Source organism: Plectrocnemia conspersa, unplaced genomic scaffold, assembly GCF_051122295.1.
Source record: "Plectrocnemia conspersa isolate PC_06_02 unplaced genomic scaffold, ASM5112229v1 ptg000012l, whole genome shotgun sequence".
NCBI lineage: Eukaryota > Metazoa > Arthropoda > Insecta > Trichoptera > Polycentropodidae > Plectrocnemia > Plectrocnemia conspersa.
In genome coordinates this window covers 20,064,292-20,083,266 of record NW_028277176.1, presented here as the reverse complement: position 1 = coordinate 20,083,266, position 18,975 = coordinate 20,064,292, and the positions used below count along the sequence as shown (strand labels likewise).

Below are 18,975 nucleotides of genomic sequence, written 5' to 3'. Positions count from 1 at the left end.
AAACGCGACGTAACTCGCCTTGTCCGATGTCGGACCAAGAATCCGATCCTATTTTGGTTAAATTTAATATGTAACAATCTAAATTTGTTATGTAAATATAATTCATTGAAGGATGCTTTAAAATATATGTAAGTTTTGAAAATCATATTTTTTTTAAATAAGCAATTACGGTGATGCCTTGACTTATGAGTTTTATTCGCTGTGACGGAACTCGTGCCTCAAACTACTCGTTTGTCAAATCAATTTTCCCCATTGAAATCAATTGAAATGCTGTTAATCCATTTCAATGGGGAAAATTGAAATGGTAAATATATACCATCTAAATTACTGATAAAGTTTTTTTTAAGCTTGGCAGTATATTTTTTAGCTCGTATGTCAAGTCAAATTTAAAAAAAAATGCTCTGACATACGAGTTTTTGTCAGATTTAAAAAAAGTTACTCATATGTCAAGGTTCCACTGAATGTGTAGTAGCTAAAATTATTTATTTAGATTTATGCACAAGGTTTGATAATTATTTTTTCAATCACTATGTAATATAGAAATTTCAGCAATTGAATCTCAATATTATAATGAAATTATTACAATGAAATTGTGTATATTACACAATTACATCTTGATAATTTATCAAAAAATATTATATAATAATACTATAAAAGATACAATATTTTTTATTTATCAGGAATGATAAGAGATTAGAATAGGCAATTCATTACATTGTAAATCTCACTTCGACTAACACGCTGGTAAATTACGCTGCTGGGATTTTATGATTTATGGTATGTATCTAATTCAAATTAATACTATTGTGATGTGAATTTATATAAAATACTTATTATTGGCTACTTAAGATATCTCAATTGAAAAATAATTTGCTAAAGCCTAAATACTGTATCATATGAATCTATTATACAATGCAAGTTTTATTTCCAGCTTTTTTTTAATGCAGAATTATTCCGAACACAAATTTTGCAGAAAGATTTTTATGGACACGTTTTTTCCGGACAAAAAAAATATTTATAATAATATATTAAAAAAATTAACGTGAATATTTTTTTGCTTTGTGAAAAAAACGTTTCATCAGCTTTTCAGAATAACCTTTGTTTGGTATTTTGATTATTTTTATAACCTTTTTGACTAGTTGATGTCTATAAAAACGGAAAAATAAAGATCGTTTTGAACTTTTTTGGCGGCGGCGCGACAGCTGTCTGATTTGCAGTGGTTATTGACAGCTGTCTGATTTACAGTGCTGCCAACACTGAAAACTCCAATTGGATCACTTGTACCGACAAAAGTTATTTTGAAAAACTGATGAAACCGCTAAAACCAAAAACGATACATTGAAGTAAATTCAATTTGATTCCCATATTGTTTACCAAATGTTTACGTTAAAATATTTTGTAATATAATAATAAATTATTTTATTGTCCGAAATAATCAGTGTCCACAAAAATCTTGTTCGGAAAAATCCGAGCACCTTATAACTATAATAATCTTTAGAAGTCCAAAAGCATCTGTCATGCCCAATATATACTTTTTATTTTTTTAAGCCACTTTAAATGACTTGATGATAAAATTTCCAGTATTTTATTTCATTAGTTATTTAGAGATACAATATATTACGGTAAAAATATTTAGTAATTCCTAACCATTTTATTTGAAATTGTTGAATTACTAAAATTCGTCGTAAAATCTGTTAATCCATCGATTAATATTGGAAACAATTTTTAGATCAGTCTGTACCAGCCGCTCAAAACCTAGACGTGAAAATTGCTAAAACGTATCTACCAGATAAATTATATTTTTACTGGTAAAAAATATATATGTACTGGTAAAAATATATTTACTAAAATCACATATTTTTAAAAATATTTTCGATATAGATTCAAGATTCATTTTTTTAGATTTTTTTTTGAGGGACAACCCGAGAAATTGTGATTTGGAATCAGGGACTGCTTTTTCCATGGAGAGGGGGGTAAAATTGACCAGTCAGTGATCTTTTTTTTAATATTTTGATTTCATCACAATTCATAGTATTTCATTAAATGGCATTTTTTAGGCCAAATTCAAGAAGGGGCAAGTGCTCCAATTTGTCTCCCCCTCCTCCCAAATGACGTCCCTGATTTTGCACCCTATTATAAATGTGCTGCAGCTGCTGTACATTTCACACCACGAAATTTAAAAAAAATGATGCTTCTATTGATTCAAAAGCATTTTATTCCATGTTGAAAGAGTCAATTTAAAAACTTGACTAAAAATATTGGCCTGAAGATATTGATGTTTGGTTGACATTTGGGAGATGGAATTTAGGAACATGTCAGTCAGATTACCATAAACGAAAGATAAATGATTCGTGCATTTCACGAATACATTCTTGAAAAGACATCCTGAAAAAATATTTGATATATGCTCTGAATTATATTCCATATTTGATGTTCATAAATTTAGTATGTTTTTTATTTTAAATATTATTTATTTTAAATGTGTTTTTGCTACACTTTACATTAAGTTGAGTAGTGAAAATTCACGCTTCTTTTCTAGGACTAATTATTTATTTATATATTTATATTAATACCAATAATAATAAGACCATTACCTTAGATAACAAAAAAGACTTTAACACTAGTATTATTATTTTGACGAATTGTTTTGGGACGAAGGTAGCGTTTGCATATAAAAAATATAAGAGTATTTGAATAAGTTAAAGTGAAATCAATTTGATATTTTATACATAGTAAGGATTAAAAATTGTTGATGAATAAATGTAATTTAATTGTAACAGGTCGAATTACAAGTAACACTATGTGAAAACTTATTCAAAGATTATTTATGATAAATTATAGCGCATTAATTGATATTTTAACATTTTTATGTTATATTTATATTTTTATAGCAACCTAGTTATTAATTTATATACCCATTATTTATTATGGGAGCTAAATAAGTTTAATTTTTAATAATTTCCACTTCAATTTTTATCATTACTTGTAAATTAACTGATATTAATATATTTTTTATTTGCCAATAAACGCAAAATTCATAAATAAAAAATGCGAGATTAGAAAAATACAATAGATGCTAAAAGTGCGAACCTTTAATTATCACATATACTTAAGAATATTATGATTATAAACAATGCCTTTTTGTTATCATTCGCCAAATAGGCAAATGTTTATAATATTGTCAGTTTGTAAAAAGACTGTCACAACTTAAGTCTTTTTACAAATTAAGTCTCAACTTAAGAATAGTATTTTTTGTAATCTTTAATATTTTTAAATCAGGATTACAAGTCGTAGATAAATGTATACACGTGTAATGATTTTTATTTTACTATACGAGGTGAGATGAAAAATAGTAATAGCTCGTTATAATTTTTTCTCAGGCTTGTACTAGTCTAAATAAATTCCATGATTTACTTTAAATTTCATATTTTCATTCTAAAGTAATATTAAATGAGTGAGACATGTTAAAATAATCAGTTTAAATTCCGAATACTACCTGTATTTTATATATTATATTACCATTTATTTATTTTAGTTTTAACGGCACTTTTTCGTCGAAACTTTAAATAGTCATATCTTATTTTTTTAACCAAAAAAAGGACACTCTTTTCCAGGTCAGTTTAGTTTCCCATTCGGTTGTGTAACGTTTCCATTATTGAAGATTATATGAATTTAAAAAGAAAATAGTTGAAATATACCATTGAAATATGACGCTCCATCGTAGTGATGACAATCATATGAAAGCCACGCGATAAGTGCAGACCGTCGATTGCCCTCAACAGGGCTGGCTCTGGCGAGTACGGGCAACTTGAAAGTTGAAACACTTATTATTTCCGAAACATGGACTGTCAGAAGAAAACACAGGATCGAACGTATTTTCTTGATCTATTGCGACGAAGACAAACATTAAGGAATGATTCAAAGAAACGACACATTCACGTTGTTCTGGCCCTCATTTATTTTATACAAAGTGTTCCAAGGGCCCCACAAAATTGACAACGGGGTTTTGGTGGAATGCGAGGTCGGCTCTGTCTAAGTATACGAATTTTACAAAGATACACAAAGTCGACCTCAAAATTAGCACAATTTTGATTTCATCGTGTTTTTAAGAAGAATGAAATATCGCTATATAAATTGTAGTTTCTCATTTTGTGATAAATATAATATTAATTCTCAGAATCGGTCCTGGCCCTTAATATAACCTGCAGAAATATTAAATATTGATTAATCAAATGTTATAAAATCTTCATAAGCTGGGAATTGTGTTAAGGATCAGCTTTTGGATGCCGCTTCAAATAATAATTTAAATAAGTTTGACAACATTCTACATATTATCTGTGTTTTTATTCAGATCCTTGCAAAATTATCTTATTTGTAACAATTTTAATTATGTGAAATAAGTTCACACATATCTATATACCTCTATAGAAGTAAGATTAATAAATTGACTTGTATGTGCTAGAAAGTTAATTCAATAATAAAAAATATAAAAGGTAATTGATTTAACATTATAATTATATAAATGGAAACTATTTTTCGCATATATTTAAATGCTTCTTCTGATATTTTATTATTTTTGCTGTTGTGGCAGTTTCATTTTTAGTCCAAGTTATGTCGGTATTTATCAATTTTCGAAAGTAAAATTAATATTTTACGATCTGTTAAACCTACAAAGGAAGTGCTGCGTTTAATAACTTCACATTTACTGAATCAGTAACGCATGTTTCATTTTCACGCGTATTCATTTAATGTATCTGGAATACTCATTTCATTATCGATTTTAAAATAGTAATTATGTTATTGACTTTGAAGAATTTATATATTTGATAGTTTTAAGGATATTAGAAGAAACTTAAGCTCTCGAGGAAAATATATTAAAAAAGGTATTTTTTGTAAAGCGTAATCTTATTTATTCTGAGGCTCTACTATTGATATATTATATTATTCTTTCGCGAACAATTTCTAACACAGCTTGCTCCGTCGTAGTATACAAGTGCATTAATTTAGTGGGAAATTGGCTAATGAGCCAGATTACGAAATAAAAATATACTAAATTTTAGTTGTGAATTTATATTATATCTATGTATGATAAGGGAGTTCGTGGGCGCATGTGCGGTCTTATCGAGTCCTGGTGAGCGCAAACGCAAAGGTCCATCCAGATGACTCGCAGCCTCTGTTTTCCATGACGACCGCGACTGGATACCATCTCAAATGAACTTCAATATAAGCGCAGGTTTGATTGAAAAATTATATATGTATATCCCCATTTCGAGTTTTTGTGAGATATTACAAATTAATCCGTTTGTGTAGTACGTTATACAATACATGTGCATATGTTCTATCATATTATATTTACGCATCACATTAGATATGATAGATACGTACAAATAAATTTCCAAATATTGAAATTAATACTGTGCATTACTTAATACTATTAGTACAAACAGCTAATATTTATAAACGTTCAGTTCATAATTTTTTTTAAGAAAATCGTAACTTTTTGTACATAAAAGGCTTTAGTGGTTATCAAGACACCAAAAAATCAATATAAAAAAAGCATTCACTAAGCTAAAACATTTTTTTGTAATAAATTTGAGTATGTTTTTATTTACTATTCTTTAACAATTAGGTAAACGTTTAGTGCATTTTATATCCGCATTTATTGATCGAATTTTGATATTATATAATATAATATTTCGTAGTCTCCATCGCGTATTCTTACAACTTTTTACCCTTTAAATTGGAAAAGAAAATTTACGCTTTTCATTTTATTAAACAAAAATTTTCTTTAGTATTTTCATCGCAGTGTTTCACAGCCTTTTAAATTGAAAAACGAATCAAAGATTACTTCTCAAACCCCTTAGATTAAAGTGTACGATTTCTTAATAGTAAAGCTGAGGAAATAATTAATAAATTTTATATAAATAAAGCCTTTAAAATACTTTCACTGATTGTCATCGATTACATTTATTCATTATAAACTCTTTCTTGTATATAGTTCCAATCGCGTGAAAGTAAGCAGACGTTATAGTTCTTCATAAACCGGATACAGACCCTGCTGCGCTTCTTTATATAAATAGTTATCAGTCTAAGTTTACTAGCTGTCACAGATAAAATCTATGAAAAAATATTATATATTTAACTTAAAAGTCATTGACAGAAGAAGTTTTATTTATATCTGCTGGCATCCCTCAAGGTTTAATTATAGGATTTCATCAGTATGCCACATAGAAACGATAACGCTTTATTCGCTGCCGACACGACGGTGTTATGCTCTTTTAAAAATTCCCATCGGGCGTTAAATAGAATGAATAGTTTAACAAATGGCCAGTAATGTTTTCTCGTAGAAGGAAAAAATATTTCGCTATAGCTAGAATTAAAATATTTAACACATTTTATAGACTGGAAAAATACCCCATTAGTACACTTGCTGAAGTAACAGACACGCATCACCATACTGGTGCAGTGTAGTCGATAAATTTCAATATGTTTCACCTCTTCACTACTAAAAAGCGAATGACATAGCGCTGCTCCACTTTAGAGCATGTTGTGAAAGCGGTGCTTATTTTAAGCTTATAACTATACAATTTTATTTATTACATAGGTAACCAAAGATAGACTAGTGGTGTCAGTTGGTGACCAATACCTGAAAGACTTGGGCTCAAATCCCATATGAACCATAGTGTTATGCAATTTCTATCGTGTCTGTGAGATCGAAATTAGTGATAATTATAATTTCGATTGATTAGGATTTCCTAGATTTTCCTAATCTTACGAATAAATAAGCAAAATATAATCGAGCTGGGTAGTAACAATGATTTATAATTAACAAAATAATTATCACTGATTTCCATATCTTGTTGTGTTTACCATTGTAACGCATTGGGCTAACGCCTGTCATGATACAATGAAAGATTATGGAAAAAACTGTTAATTAATTTTTTGCACTTGATTATTTTTTAATTTGACCTTATATGTCATTCTTAATTTAACCTTATATTTCATTGTAATATGTAAATATATAAAATATTTCTATATTATATTATTATTTGAAAAAAGTTTAATTTTATTTAGTGTTGTAAATTTATTGATGTAGGTAAAATACAAATGTTCGTGTTGTGAGGTAAAATGTTCCGTGCGTTTTTCCTCTACTCATATTTAATTAATTTTTCAATCTAAAAATGAGAAGATTCTGGACCCTTAATTAATCAACATATTAAATTTAAAAAATCTTTTTACCAGTACTATGGACAATAGTAATGTTAAATAATACTTTTGTATGTTTCAGGATGACTGTGAAACATCCGCCACCCGCGGAGAAGAAGAAAACGTTCGTTACATTCAAGTATAAATTTTACCTATTTGCCATACTGATTGCCATTGGCACAGTGTTTTTGTTGATAGCGAACGTGGAAGAAGTGACATTTCAGACACGCGATCTCAAATTGTCTTGGTCCAAGGCGGACAATTACCAATACGAGGATCTCAGCGACAAAGGCTACTTCATAAAGACCGAAGGATGCACAATCCCAGGATTCGAGCCTTTCGACGATGCCATATTAAGATACGTCGAAAGAGTCTCTCCGATCCTTTGCTACAACTCATCGACAGCTCCTTTAGTCAAGTCCAACATAACACACATCTGGATAATAGAAGATAATCTCAAAAACTATGATATCATAGATTTGGCTCTGTTGTCTTGCTGCTATAGACCGTTCTATAGACCTCCGGCGTCATCTATAAGCAGATCGGATAATAGACATAGATATGAATATTACTGTACAAATTTTACAGAGCCTGTGCAAGTTCGAGACGAATTCGTCAGAGTGGAGTGTAGTTACAATGCTTCAGATATTTATAAAGACTTTCACTCGTTTGTCAATCTCAAACCTAAGAGCATCGAAGCAAACGAGAAAGAATTTAGTGTGTTAGTCTTGGGGATAGATGCTGTATCGCGTTTGAATTTCATCAGAACAATGCCTGAAACTGTACGATGGTTGAAGAATATCGGAGCTGTAGATTTTAAAGGATATAATAAAGTTGGAGATAACACGTATCCAAATTTAATTCCAGTTTTGTCCGGTTTGAATGTAAGCGAATTGAGTTCTAAATGTTTGCTCAAAAGTTCATATTTCGACAAATGCCCGTTTATATGGAACACTTACGAAGAGAGAGGATATTATACTGCATTGGCAGAAGACGCAGCAAACATAGGTGTTTTCAATTATTTAAAAAAAGGATTTTCCGGAACTCCCACAGATTATTATTGGAGAACTTTCAATTATTTAGCTGAAGAAGAAATAGGACACGAGAAGAGACTCAATTCTAAACTATGCATAGGACCTTGGATGACCATAGATGTGCTATTGCAATACACTAATAAATTTGTTAAGACTATGAAAGATCATCCGTATTTTGGATTTTTTTGGGAGACTAGTTTGACTCACGATAATTTAAACTATCCGATGCTCGCCGATGAGAAGTATGTGACCCTATTGGGAGATCTTTACAGCGACGGTTTACTAAATAAGACAATATTGATCGTTCTCAGCGATCACGGTATCCGCTGGGGAGGAATTAGATCGACTTATCAAGGCAGGATGGAAGAGCGTCTACCTTTCCTCTTCATAGCTTTACCGGAAGCGTTTAAATCTAAATATCCTCTAGCCGCTTCCAATTTACAAAGCAACGCTAAAAAGTTGACAACGCCTTATGATCTTCACGAGACACTAGTAGATATAATAAATTCGTTAAGATTAGAGGATAAAGCGATACGTTTACAGGTATCGAATCCGTTTTATAAATATTCTAGGGGTATCAGTTTATTTTTACCCGTAACGACTGACAGGACTTGTCAGTCTGCTGATATAGAACCTCATTGGTGCACTTGCCACGATGCTAGAAAGTTAGACGTGAACGACGTGATCGTAAACATCGTCGCCAATTTGATAGTGAAACATATAAATAGTATGTTGGATGGATATATGCAGTGCGCCAAGTTGAATTTAACAAAGATTCTGGACGCCAGGATAGCTGAGGCTTTCAACAGTTCGCAAGTGTCGGGGGTGGATCACATGGTCCAAGATTATACGGTGGTTGTTCACACAGAACCGGGCGGCGGACTCTTCGAAGCGACCGTGCGCCAATCGATTAAAGGCTGGAATGTGACCGGCACTGTCAGCCGGATCAACCTTTACGGAAGGCAGAGTCGCTGCGTCGATAACTATAGGTTGAAACTTTATTGTTACTGTGATAGTCTTGTTGCAAAATTAAACATTTTCAGATAATAAACGTAAAACGATACAATAATTTTATTATCTCTTTATATAGTATTATTCATTTATACAATGTTGAAATATAATATTTTTAGAAAGGATATTTGTTTTATTCAACATCAGGTTATAATTAAAAAGGAAAGATAATCCCATAACAATTTATTAAAAAGAAAATATTATCACGTCTTCTTCTCATTGTATATCAAGTATTGTTATAATAATCTCGCCACATTCATATAAATCAGATTAACATCACAAAATACACGATATTAAAAACATCAGATCGTAATACAACAGATTGTCAAATAAGATAAAATGATACAATGTTATTTTGATATCACTATATTCGTCATAATTAAAATAAATCATCACACGTTTGATGTGCAATATATAAACAATTTAATAGATTTGTGTTCAATAATACTTATAAAACAATAATTATTACCTATTATTATTAGAAAAATCATTATAATTAAAATCAAAATTATCACAAATATAATTAAACAGATGTTTACAGTGACTACATATTATATATGCTTAATGTAAACTCATAATTACTGAAATCATTATTGTACTATTATATTATTTGGCACTTTTCATCATTAAGCAATTTAAAAAAAAAAAAAAATTTATGTGCTATATTGTATATATATGAAAACATTTCAGTACATTCTTCAGTTAAGATACCAAACATTGATCGTGATGATTACTAGAAACGGAGCTGGACAAAGCGCTGTTTCCACCTTGCAAAACTGTGTTCACTACGGAACGAACTAAATAACTGGCGGTGCATGAGAAAGCTGCAGCGTACAATCCAGAATTAACATCAGTCGTAGTTTCACCAGTATCCTAAGAATAAAAAATATGCGTTAAATAAGTGAGTTATTAAAAAATGCTGAACTTTTACTTTATGACTAACAATGTTAGAATTAGGAAGGAACACAAATTAAATCGCAAGATACAGTAATGTAAAGCTTAAAATGATATGATACTATAATATATACCTTATTGTACATATCAACGGCGTTTATTAACAATTGATCTAGATCAAGTTTACTTTGGAAGGTCAATTCGGGATTCCTTCGTAGTATCGTTGAAATGATACATACGAGTTCGACAGTCAATTGCCTGTATGTTGGTTTTTCAATATGATTAAGCATTTCTTCGACTAGCAGTGAGAAGTTTAATTCAGAGCGGCTCATATTTGAAAGAGTAGGTTGTGCAGGAATCCAATAACCCTATATAAAAAACATTACATATTAATCTTTCATCATAATGAAGTATAAATTTTGTTTTGTAATACAAACCTGAACAGTGATTCCTTGTGGAGTACGGCATAAAACATCCCACACTTGGGTGTAAAAATGTTTAGGAACTCGGCAAAGGCAACCTTCTAACTTTCTCTTCTGTAAAGGATTCAATCTGAAATATAATAAAAGATAAATATAATATGTTTAAGGTGCCGTCACAGTATTGTAGACGACTTACTTTGCAACAGTTACAAATTGAGTTTACTAGGAAATGAATAAATAAATAATGGATTATTAGAGCAATTTAAGGATAATATTTTATTGAAATATATATTTTGCCATATTTTATATTTGTTTGCTAAATATCGCTTAGTTGCACTTTTGAATGAAATAGAATGTCATTCGTTAAAAATTTACGAAAAATATACTTCTTGTGATATAAATGTATATTGGTTGCCAAATAATACAATTGACTCACTTAGGTCCCAAAAAAAAAGTTTATCAGATACCTATCTGTACATGAGGGAATATAAATAGTATCTATTTTTATATCCCAAAAAATCATACAGGATATTCTGAGATATGATTTCTTTAATTCGTAATACACAATCTGATTTTTTATATGCCACATAATTACCAATGCCTGCGTTCCTGAGTATTGTTTGAAGTATTTTATGCAAGAACAGGAGTATTGGACTCGTCAATAAGCAAAGCTATCTGATTTTTTAAACATCTGTCAGATAGTATTAATTTGTTTTCATCCAGGTACTCACAGTTGATGGGCGCATTGTGGTTTAGCCATTATCGCATATACAATTTAGTCTAATTTCTACCGTAAATATTTTTCTACGTATTTTTTTGTGCACAGTTCATTGGCGTATAGCTGTTAAACCCTGTACATGTATTTAAATAAATAAATAAAAATATTAAATAAAATAACATTGCAAATTTGTTCAGTTGCACTCTAGGACCATGGGAAATAAATTTTCCATACACATCAAGAGAAAAATTGTAATTAAATCGAACATTTAATTTTTTTAAACAAGTTGGGATGTTATTTGGTTATAATTAAATTACTTACTGTTTTTCTTGTTGCCAATCAGACACCGTTAAAACTTGCTGTAAGAGCTGCCTCAACTCATAGGGAGAATAACTTTCGATTGGATAAGTTTCCAAGTTCTTATCTCCAGGAAACATTTGCATGTAGAGCTTTATCGCCTCCAATACCCACCCGACTCTTATTTTTAAAATTCCTTTGAACATATCCGGGTTTGTCGCTATCAAACGTCCACAGTATAAAACTACTTCCTAAAATAATAAACTATTAATCAAGTTCAATTTTAATAGATATACAATAATACAATAACTCAAATCAAACCTGTTGGAGCACAGCATGGATAACATCATATGGTTGAATCGTTTTATACATCACAGATTGAATCTCACTAGGCGTCATCGGTTTATCGAACACCGTTTCTTTTTGACCAATCACGCCGACAGTAATCTACCGTATGAATGAATTAATACATGAAAATTTCAACGAAATAGATTAAATTGCATACCTGCTTTCCGTTGACCAAAACTGTAGTTATGAACGGACTGATGGAATCTACTGTATGGTTTAAAAGACTTGAACAGTATCGAACGGCGCGCCAGTATCTCAAAACGCCAGCTTGGTGATATAAATCGTGTAACGCGGACTGCACAGTATAACCGTTAACTTCATAGTGCGGCCCTTCTCTCTTCAGCAAAAGACCCCACAGCTGGCATTTAGCGTAAATATTTGAGCTGTTCCTCAAAGCGTCGATGATTTCCCAAATAGGTTTATCCTTCAGATTTTGGTAGTTTATGTCCGTCTCTTCGAACGCTAATATGCTCTTCGGGACGTCCGTTAAGCTTTGATAGCCGATGTATTCGTGTTCTAATTGTTCGAAATGCGTAAACACACCATCGGGTAACTCTCCTTGATGCAGAAAATCAAGATGTTCTAAAACATAGATACGGTAAATTGTATTTATTACATTACACAGAACACAATAATTGTTTTATTTTATTGAAAATGATATTATATCTCAAAAATATGCTTAAATCAGTTAATATGTTCTTGCCTTGAGATGGTTATATGATAGATATATAATATAATAATAATACCTATACAAGAGCTCGAAATTAAATTTTGCAATCGTCCAATCCTAACTTTAACAGTTTCGCAATATCCTTTCTTCAACATTGCAAACAGATCCAACATCTCTTTGAATTGAGGATCTCTCATGTGCTCTTCTCTGATCAAAAGGCAGACAGTCGGCCTGCCGGACAATCTCCAATACCGTCCAACGAATTGAAGCTCTGTCTTTATATCGTCGATCAAAAGAGCCATGTCTCGATACAAATAAAACTCTGACACTTCAAATATCAAAGGATAACACAACACCGTCATCCCGCAAATTCTGTACACCTACAAATATATAAAAATTGAATCAGGAAGCATTGAATAATAGCCGTTTATTAAATCTGTATTTACCTTACTTGTACCTAAAGATCCGACTGGACGTCCAGGACGGCCAGTCAAGCCGAGTTTTTTACAAACGCCCAATTGCTGATAAACGTTCACAAGCTGAGAAGAGCTGCAAATTTGTACTGGCTCCACTTCGTGCGGAGTTTGCGTTTGAATACCATAAGTACCCATCATTGCTTGCAATCGCATAGATTCCGCAATCAATACAACTTGCACAACAAGATCTGTAGCAGTACCCTAAAAATAAGTTTAATTAAAACGTTGTATTTCACAATATTCACGTTTATAACATACTTGAAACGCTGAATATCTTCCAGCTTTACGTGGACGATTATAAGACGGTAAGTAACGTCTAATGGGATCTAATTCGTTCACGTGTATGAGACCACCGGTTAAAAGCTGAGCAATTATGAACATTGCTTGTCCCCACAGAAATATACCTCCACTTTCTTAAAAGTATAAATATTTACATAAAGATTTAAATTAATAAAATATTTATAATAAGTACTAACCATCGGGTAATCTCCTAGAAATTTGAGGATCACTGCGCTCTATCGGAATATTGTCTTTCGGTACATAAAAATACCACGGTATAACCGGATCTAAAATTAAATTATTGTACATTGATATCTGACTTTATTAATGAATAATTTAAGAACTGTACCTCCGCATTCATCCATAAATATTCTCGCTTTCAATAAAACTTGATACTCTTCGACTTGTTCGGGCAGCGTTTTAAAGACACCGTCTATGATCATGAACGTATAAAATATTGGCCATTCACATTCGATGTCTTCAAACTCTTTTAATTCACTTTCTTGATAATATCTTATAAAATAAGAAATGCTTTGTATTATTTATATTACTAATATAATATTAATAATGATTTGCTTTTCATTACCTCCTATTTGTATCTTCTAATATGCACTTATAGCCATCACGGATAAATCGTTTAAAGCCATAACGACCCTTCAACTTTTGAATCACATTATTCTTAGTTTGTGTCAGTAAATGTTCTTCGTGAGAAGCAAAAGCAGGATAAGATATTGTAGGTATGAGAGATGCGTCTTCAGCCTTTAAAATATAAATAAAAAGTAAATTTATAAATAACATTGTACAAGTGTTTTGCTACAAATATACGATAATCTGATTTGCAATTAAATCGACTATAATAAAAAAAAACTATTGGTTTGTATTTTATGGTTCAGTGATAAAGGTTTTGGTTTGGCTTACAATCATTTTTTACCAATCACGGTTCTATGCTATAGTCTTTCAGATTTTTATCTTCAATTTGTCCAGATCATCATTGAAGTAATCGATTTATCTTTTTTGCATCATCCCAAGCCCATTTTTTTCTGGCTTCCATTTTATTTTAAAGGCCCTGAATGCTTGCATTCTTTGATTAGCTATGAGTATCATCCATACTATCAAATGCCTGTTTAAAGGCAATGAATAAATGATGTGTAAATTACAGTGAATCCATGCAGCTGGGAGCGGATTCCTTAACGTCCCCCCGTGACTTCTCATAATTGTCATGTCTGATGGTTGCAAATTTATATTTTGATTATCATTGTCTAGAAGGCGAATTCCCAGTATCTAATGAAGGATTGATGCCCTCAGGAACGTCATTCCATATTTTTCCGGGAGGGGGGGGGGGTCATTATAAATTGTCAGTGGTCAAAAATAAAATCGAAACGCTCAGTTATATAGTGTTCATATTAAGACTTTTTATAACGATATTATAACTTACAATAAATGAGGATTGAATGAAGCATATCTAAGCCGAATTTTGACCAATAGGAAAGTGAAAAAAGCAATTATCCCTTCTCAGAAGTCAAAAACTCACGTCAAAAGCAATAAAATCGTGTCGGCGGCGACACTATTTTATTGCTTTTGATGCGAATTTTTGACTTTAGAGAAGGGATAATTGTTTTTGGTCTCTCGTATTGGTCAAAATTCGGTTTAGATATGCTTCACTCGATCCTCACTTATCTGTTAATACACGTAACAATAAGTAATTATTTTTGATTTCAATATTAACAAGTAAAGAAAACATTCTATTGGATGCATTTTTTGACATTATAATCCCCTCCAACGAAAAAATTATTTCTCTATTTGCTAAAAAAGGATTTATGTTTTCTTTTTTAACATTGTACTTTGAAGGACAATATATGGCGGAAACGATCTTAAATTTTAACTTTTATTTATTACTGAATTTTTATTTATTACTGCTGTGCCTCTGTCTGCATGTCTCATTGTATAAACGCAGTATCCAGGTGTTATGAAGTAAGTTTTTTCCATAAAATAAGTTTCGGAGACCAGCAAGATGTCTATTTTGTGTTGTTCGAGAAAAAAATAGTTTCTTGTATGTGTTGCAATAGACCACATATTTTTACATATAAATCAGGTTATCGTATCCACGCAGAAAAATTAAATATTCAACTAGCCTTCGAGCTGGACTCCTTTGGCAGCAAAGTTTCAAAGATACTTCTATTCCTATTATGTGCATCAATATCCACATATATCACACTCCAAGACGCTCCTTTATCACCGAATAAATTGCATCCATTAATTGCTTCTAGAGCAGCTTTAGCCATACCTTTTAAAACAAAATTTAATATATGATATATCGTGTTATAATACACTTAGATTACTTATATATTACAACATACCAATAGAAGAAGCATGTATTTCAGGTGTTCCATCGTTATATTTAGTGCCTCTTTCCCACATACCATAATCTGGAGTTCTATAAGCACGTTCCACGTAATAGACTAGATTTTGTATAAATGCGACTTCGTCCTTTAAAATAATTTATTTATAATTGAATAATGAAATAAAAAATAATATTAATATAACAAACCTGGGTATAAATTATCTGCAATCCCGATGTAATCATTTGAACCAAAAATAATAAATAAAGCGAAACGACGTCAATCTGCAAATGATTATACTCATCGTCTTTATAAAGAACTTCCCCAGTAGTCAGATCGAATTTACAATGAAGCGAATGAGTCCGACATTGTTGGCTTTTGAACTTCTCCAATCTCGGCGATTGTTTGATCCAACATTCTAATATACCTCTCATACATTTAACAGAACTTTGTCCGAGCTCATAAGACTTTCCTCTATCGTCATCTATACGCCTAAAATATTTTAAATCTTCATATAGATTATATATTCATATATTTATTTAGATAAATGAATTTAAATAAACCTGTAAGCTTGATATAAACTCCAAACGGACGCAGCGCAATAAATGCTCTCGCGTACACTTCCCACTTGCGTATCGCATGATAATACGGGAAACAGACCAGATATAGGACTTTGATAACGGAGCAGCTGTCTTTTTACTAAACAATTCAATAATTAAATATTAACTATGGTCTATTTTTGAATACTTAACCTATATTGTAAAAAATATTTTTCTATATTGATGTTTTTAAGAATAATAGTTGATTTAATAAAGAAATATCAATAGATATAGTTGCACGCTGCGAAATCACAGTACGCCAGATGATTTACCTATCCCATAATAGATGTCTAATTGTCTAACGGTGTCCTCATAGTTAAATATTTTTAAAAAATGACTCGAGTTTGTTTCGTCAACGCTCCCTTGACGAGTTAACATATCGATCATATCTAAAATTACACAAAACATATTCAATTAATCATAATATATTATCATTTTTGCCATATTTGTGTAACAATACTATATATTTCAAACTATTTATAATTAAAACAGGTTTTTACATATAATTTTCACATAAATACATATATTCTACGTTAAAATTGAATTACTTACATTTAAGACCTTTATAATAAAACGCAAGGTTAAAAGTGACATAAGGATTGGTCTTAAGACCGCAAAAGTTGTTCAATCATTTAAAAATTAAATACACAATAGTATGCCCAAAAATAGACTTGAAAATGTCATAAAACTTTTTTTATGCGTATTAAAAATATATCTTTAAATTCATACTTGAGTGGGCAAATAGAAAAAAAAATTTCATCTCTACGCATAGGTGCGTGAAAAATGTATTTTCATATGTATTGTATATGTGTGTCTGAATGAGAAACACTTGACCCTCATAAATCAAGTAATAAAACTGACACTACAGTCCTAATATTTTTGTACACGTTTATCAAATACAATTCAAACATATTTGATTTATTACTAGATATTTTTATAATTTACGGAACCAAACAGAAGCTGTGAGTTTAAACTTTTTTTTAAAAATCTATTCATTCAGAATTGCGTATACTATCCAGATGGTTAAATCTTTTTATATAAAGTCCACAAAAATTATAACAAAAGTTTGGTTTGTTCCTACACATATTGAAATATGTATTATCATTGGATTTCAATTCTAACGTTTTTTTAGTATCTATTCATATTTACACGCGTCGTTATTTATTTTTTAAAATGCCATAATAATAATAATTATGAATAAGTAAATTAATTAATAATTATTTATTCTCGTCGTTATTTATTTTTTAAAATGCCATAATAATAATAATTATGAATAAGTAAATAAATTAGTAAATGTGACAAATTGTGCCGTATTGTTGGAACTACGTGTTTTCCACAACAATATCTTCGATTTCGTGGCAAAAATTATTGGTTATCATGCGCTTATAGCGCTCACCATTGACTGTTACAGTCCGATCTTTATCGTTTTCAAAAAAGTAAGGCCCAATTACCGCGTATGTGCCGCCCGGGGCAATCCTTAAAATTGCCGCCCCCCCCCCATACATTTTTTTGCAGAGTAATAAAATCATCATTTCTTAAAATAATAAATTGATTATTGTTAAGCTTTTGCTATTCGTAGATTTACATAAATTTTAGTATATTCAGGGCTAAGAACCACACAAGACGATTCCATCGCGAATATGCCGCCCCCAAGCAAGTGCCGCCCGGGGCGGCCCACCCCCTCCGCCCCACCATAGCTACGCCACTGCCCAATAACACCGCCTGACTACAATATGCACTAAACAGTCACTTTTTGAGAACGTAATAGTCTCTCGTGAATCACGTGAGGATTTTCCTCGCCCCATATGTAGCAATTTTGCGTTTTAGCATACTCAGAGAGGTGGAAATGTGCCTTATCAGAAGAGAAGATTTTATTTGAAAATCAACATCAATTTTCTGCTACTCTAACATCCAATCCGCATGAATTTTTCGCTGTTTTTTTTAGTTTGTGTGATATCTGAATTTTATACGAGTGTAAGTGTAAGTCTGGGTGCAAAATGCGCCAAAGAAAGCCACAAGTAAAGCCCAAAAGCTGCGAACGCCGACGAATCGACAATTCCAGGTCTTCGGCCACACTTTCACCTACGGCAGAAATATTTTCAGCTAAATGGCTATAGGCTTTACCCAATCTCCATCGCTTCCAGTCTCTATTTTTCATTACGTTGGGAATTGTTCGCTCAGTGGGACAATGAAATTTACCATAATCTTCGATACACAGTTGATACAGAATTGATATTTCTGTAGAATAATTGTACAAATTTAACGAGTTGAGCGGTGGATAAGCGATCCATTTCGTAAATGTGTTGATGCAAACTAAAATTTGCCACTTTAAAGCCACGTATACCTTTATTCTTGTTATTAGAACATTACTAATTCAAGACTTTTTTTGAGTTCTTGTTATTAATTTAATACAAGTGCTAATACATCAATTAACTAAACTTCATTTAATGAGTATACAATTGGTAGTGGACAACATAAATGGCAGATGATTAGCTTCATATTTGGCTAAATTCCATTAGATTGTGGCTTTTGCCAAATTGTAAATAGCACAAAAAAAAAAACTAATTACATTTTTCTTCCAGATGATTTTTAATATTCGTGAAACATGGTATTGTAATTTATGGCATTGTAACCGTAGTGCAGTAAAATATATATTATTTTTATTAAAACTAAAATATTATT

The 18,975-nt window shown here is 31.2% G+C and overlaps 2 protein-coding genes across 5 annotated transcripts; one reads left to right on the top strand and one right to left on the bottom strand.

Moving 5' to 3' along the window:
* The first annotated feature begins 16 nt into the window (after window positions 1-16).
* LOC148228533 (uncharacterized) lies at window positions 17-9,373 on the top strand. Of its 4 annotated transcripts, XM_088199212.1 has the most exons (4): window positions 684-777; window positions 5,094-5,233; window positions 7,289-7,330; window positions 7,390-9,373. In XM_088199212.1, exon 4 carries the CDS (start codon window positions 7,977-7,979, stop codon window positions 9,285-9,287), a length of 1,311 nt encoding a protein of 436 aa, XP_088055338.1. In that variant the 5' UTR covers window positions 684-777; window positions 5,094-5,233; window positions 7,289-7,330; window positions 7,390-7,976; the 3' UTR covers window positions 9,288-9,373. The 4 variants fall into 4 exon arrangements, with proteins under 4 accessions (XP_088055337.1, XP_088055338.1, XP_088055335.1 ...); XM_088199211.1 differs by lacking the exon at window positions 684-777 and adding an exon at window positions 17-128 and having other exon boundaries at window positions 7,289-9,373; XM_088199209.1 differs by having other exon boundaries at window positions 7,289-9,373.
* A 46-nt stretch (window positions 9,374-9,419) lies between these two features.
* LOC148228532 (putative phosphorylase b kinase regulatory subunit beta) lies at window positions 9,420-16,882 on the bottom strand. Its single transcript, XM_088199839.1, has 18 exons — window positions 16,846-16,882; window positions 16,566-16,682; window positions 16,258-16,393; window positions 15,904-16,186; window positions 15,713-15,842; window positions 15,488-15,639; window positions 13,942-14,114; window positions 13,705-13,868; window positions 13,553-13,642; window positions 13,335-13,489; window positions 13,047-13,277; window positions 12,677-12,980; window positions 12,088-12,512; window positions 11,904-12,029; window positions 11,607-11,833; window positions 10,583-10,697; window positions 10,280-10,513; window positions 9,420-10,124 (listed from the first exon to the last, which is right to left on the bottom strand). Exons 2-18 carry the CDS (start codon window positions 16,678-16,680, stop codon window positions 9,954-9,956), a joined length of 3,231 nt encoding a protein of 1,076 aa, XP_088055965.1. The 5' UTR covers window positions 16,681-16,682; window positions 16,846-16,882; the 3' UTR covers window positions 9,420-9,953.
* Between the last annotated feature and the right edge of the window lie 2,093 nt (window positions 16,883-18,975).

Excerpts from the sequence above, each read along its gene's own strand:
- LOC148228533 (XM_088199211.1), top strand. The coding sequence starts at position 7,290 with ATGACTGTGAAACATCCGCCACCCGCGGAGAAGAAGAAAACGTTCGTT.
- LOC148228532 (XM_088199839.1), bottom strand. The coding sequence starts at position 16,680 with ATGATCGATATGTTAACTCGTCAAGGGAGCGTTGACGAAACAAACTCG. Across the intron at positions 13,278-13,334 it reads GAAGATATTCAGCGTTTCAA|GGTACTGCTACAGATCTTGT; the intron begins GTATGTTATAAA and ends ACTTATTTTTAG. Across the intron at positions 12,513-12,676 it reads AATTTCGAGCTCTTGTATAG|AACATCTTGATTTTCTGCAT; the intron begins GTATTATTATTA and ends TCTATGTTTTAG.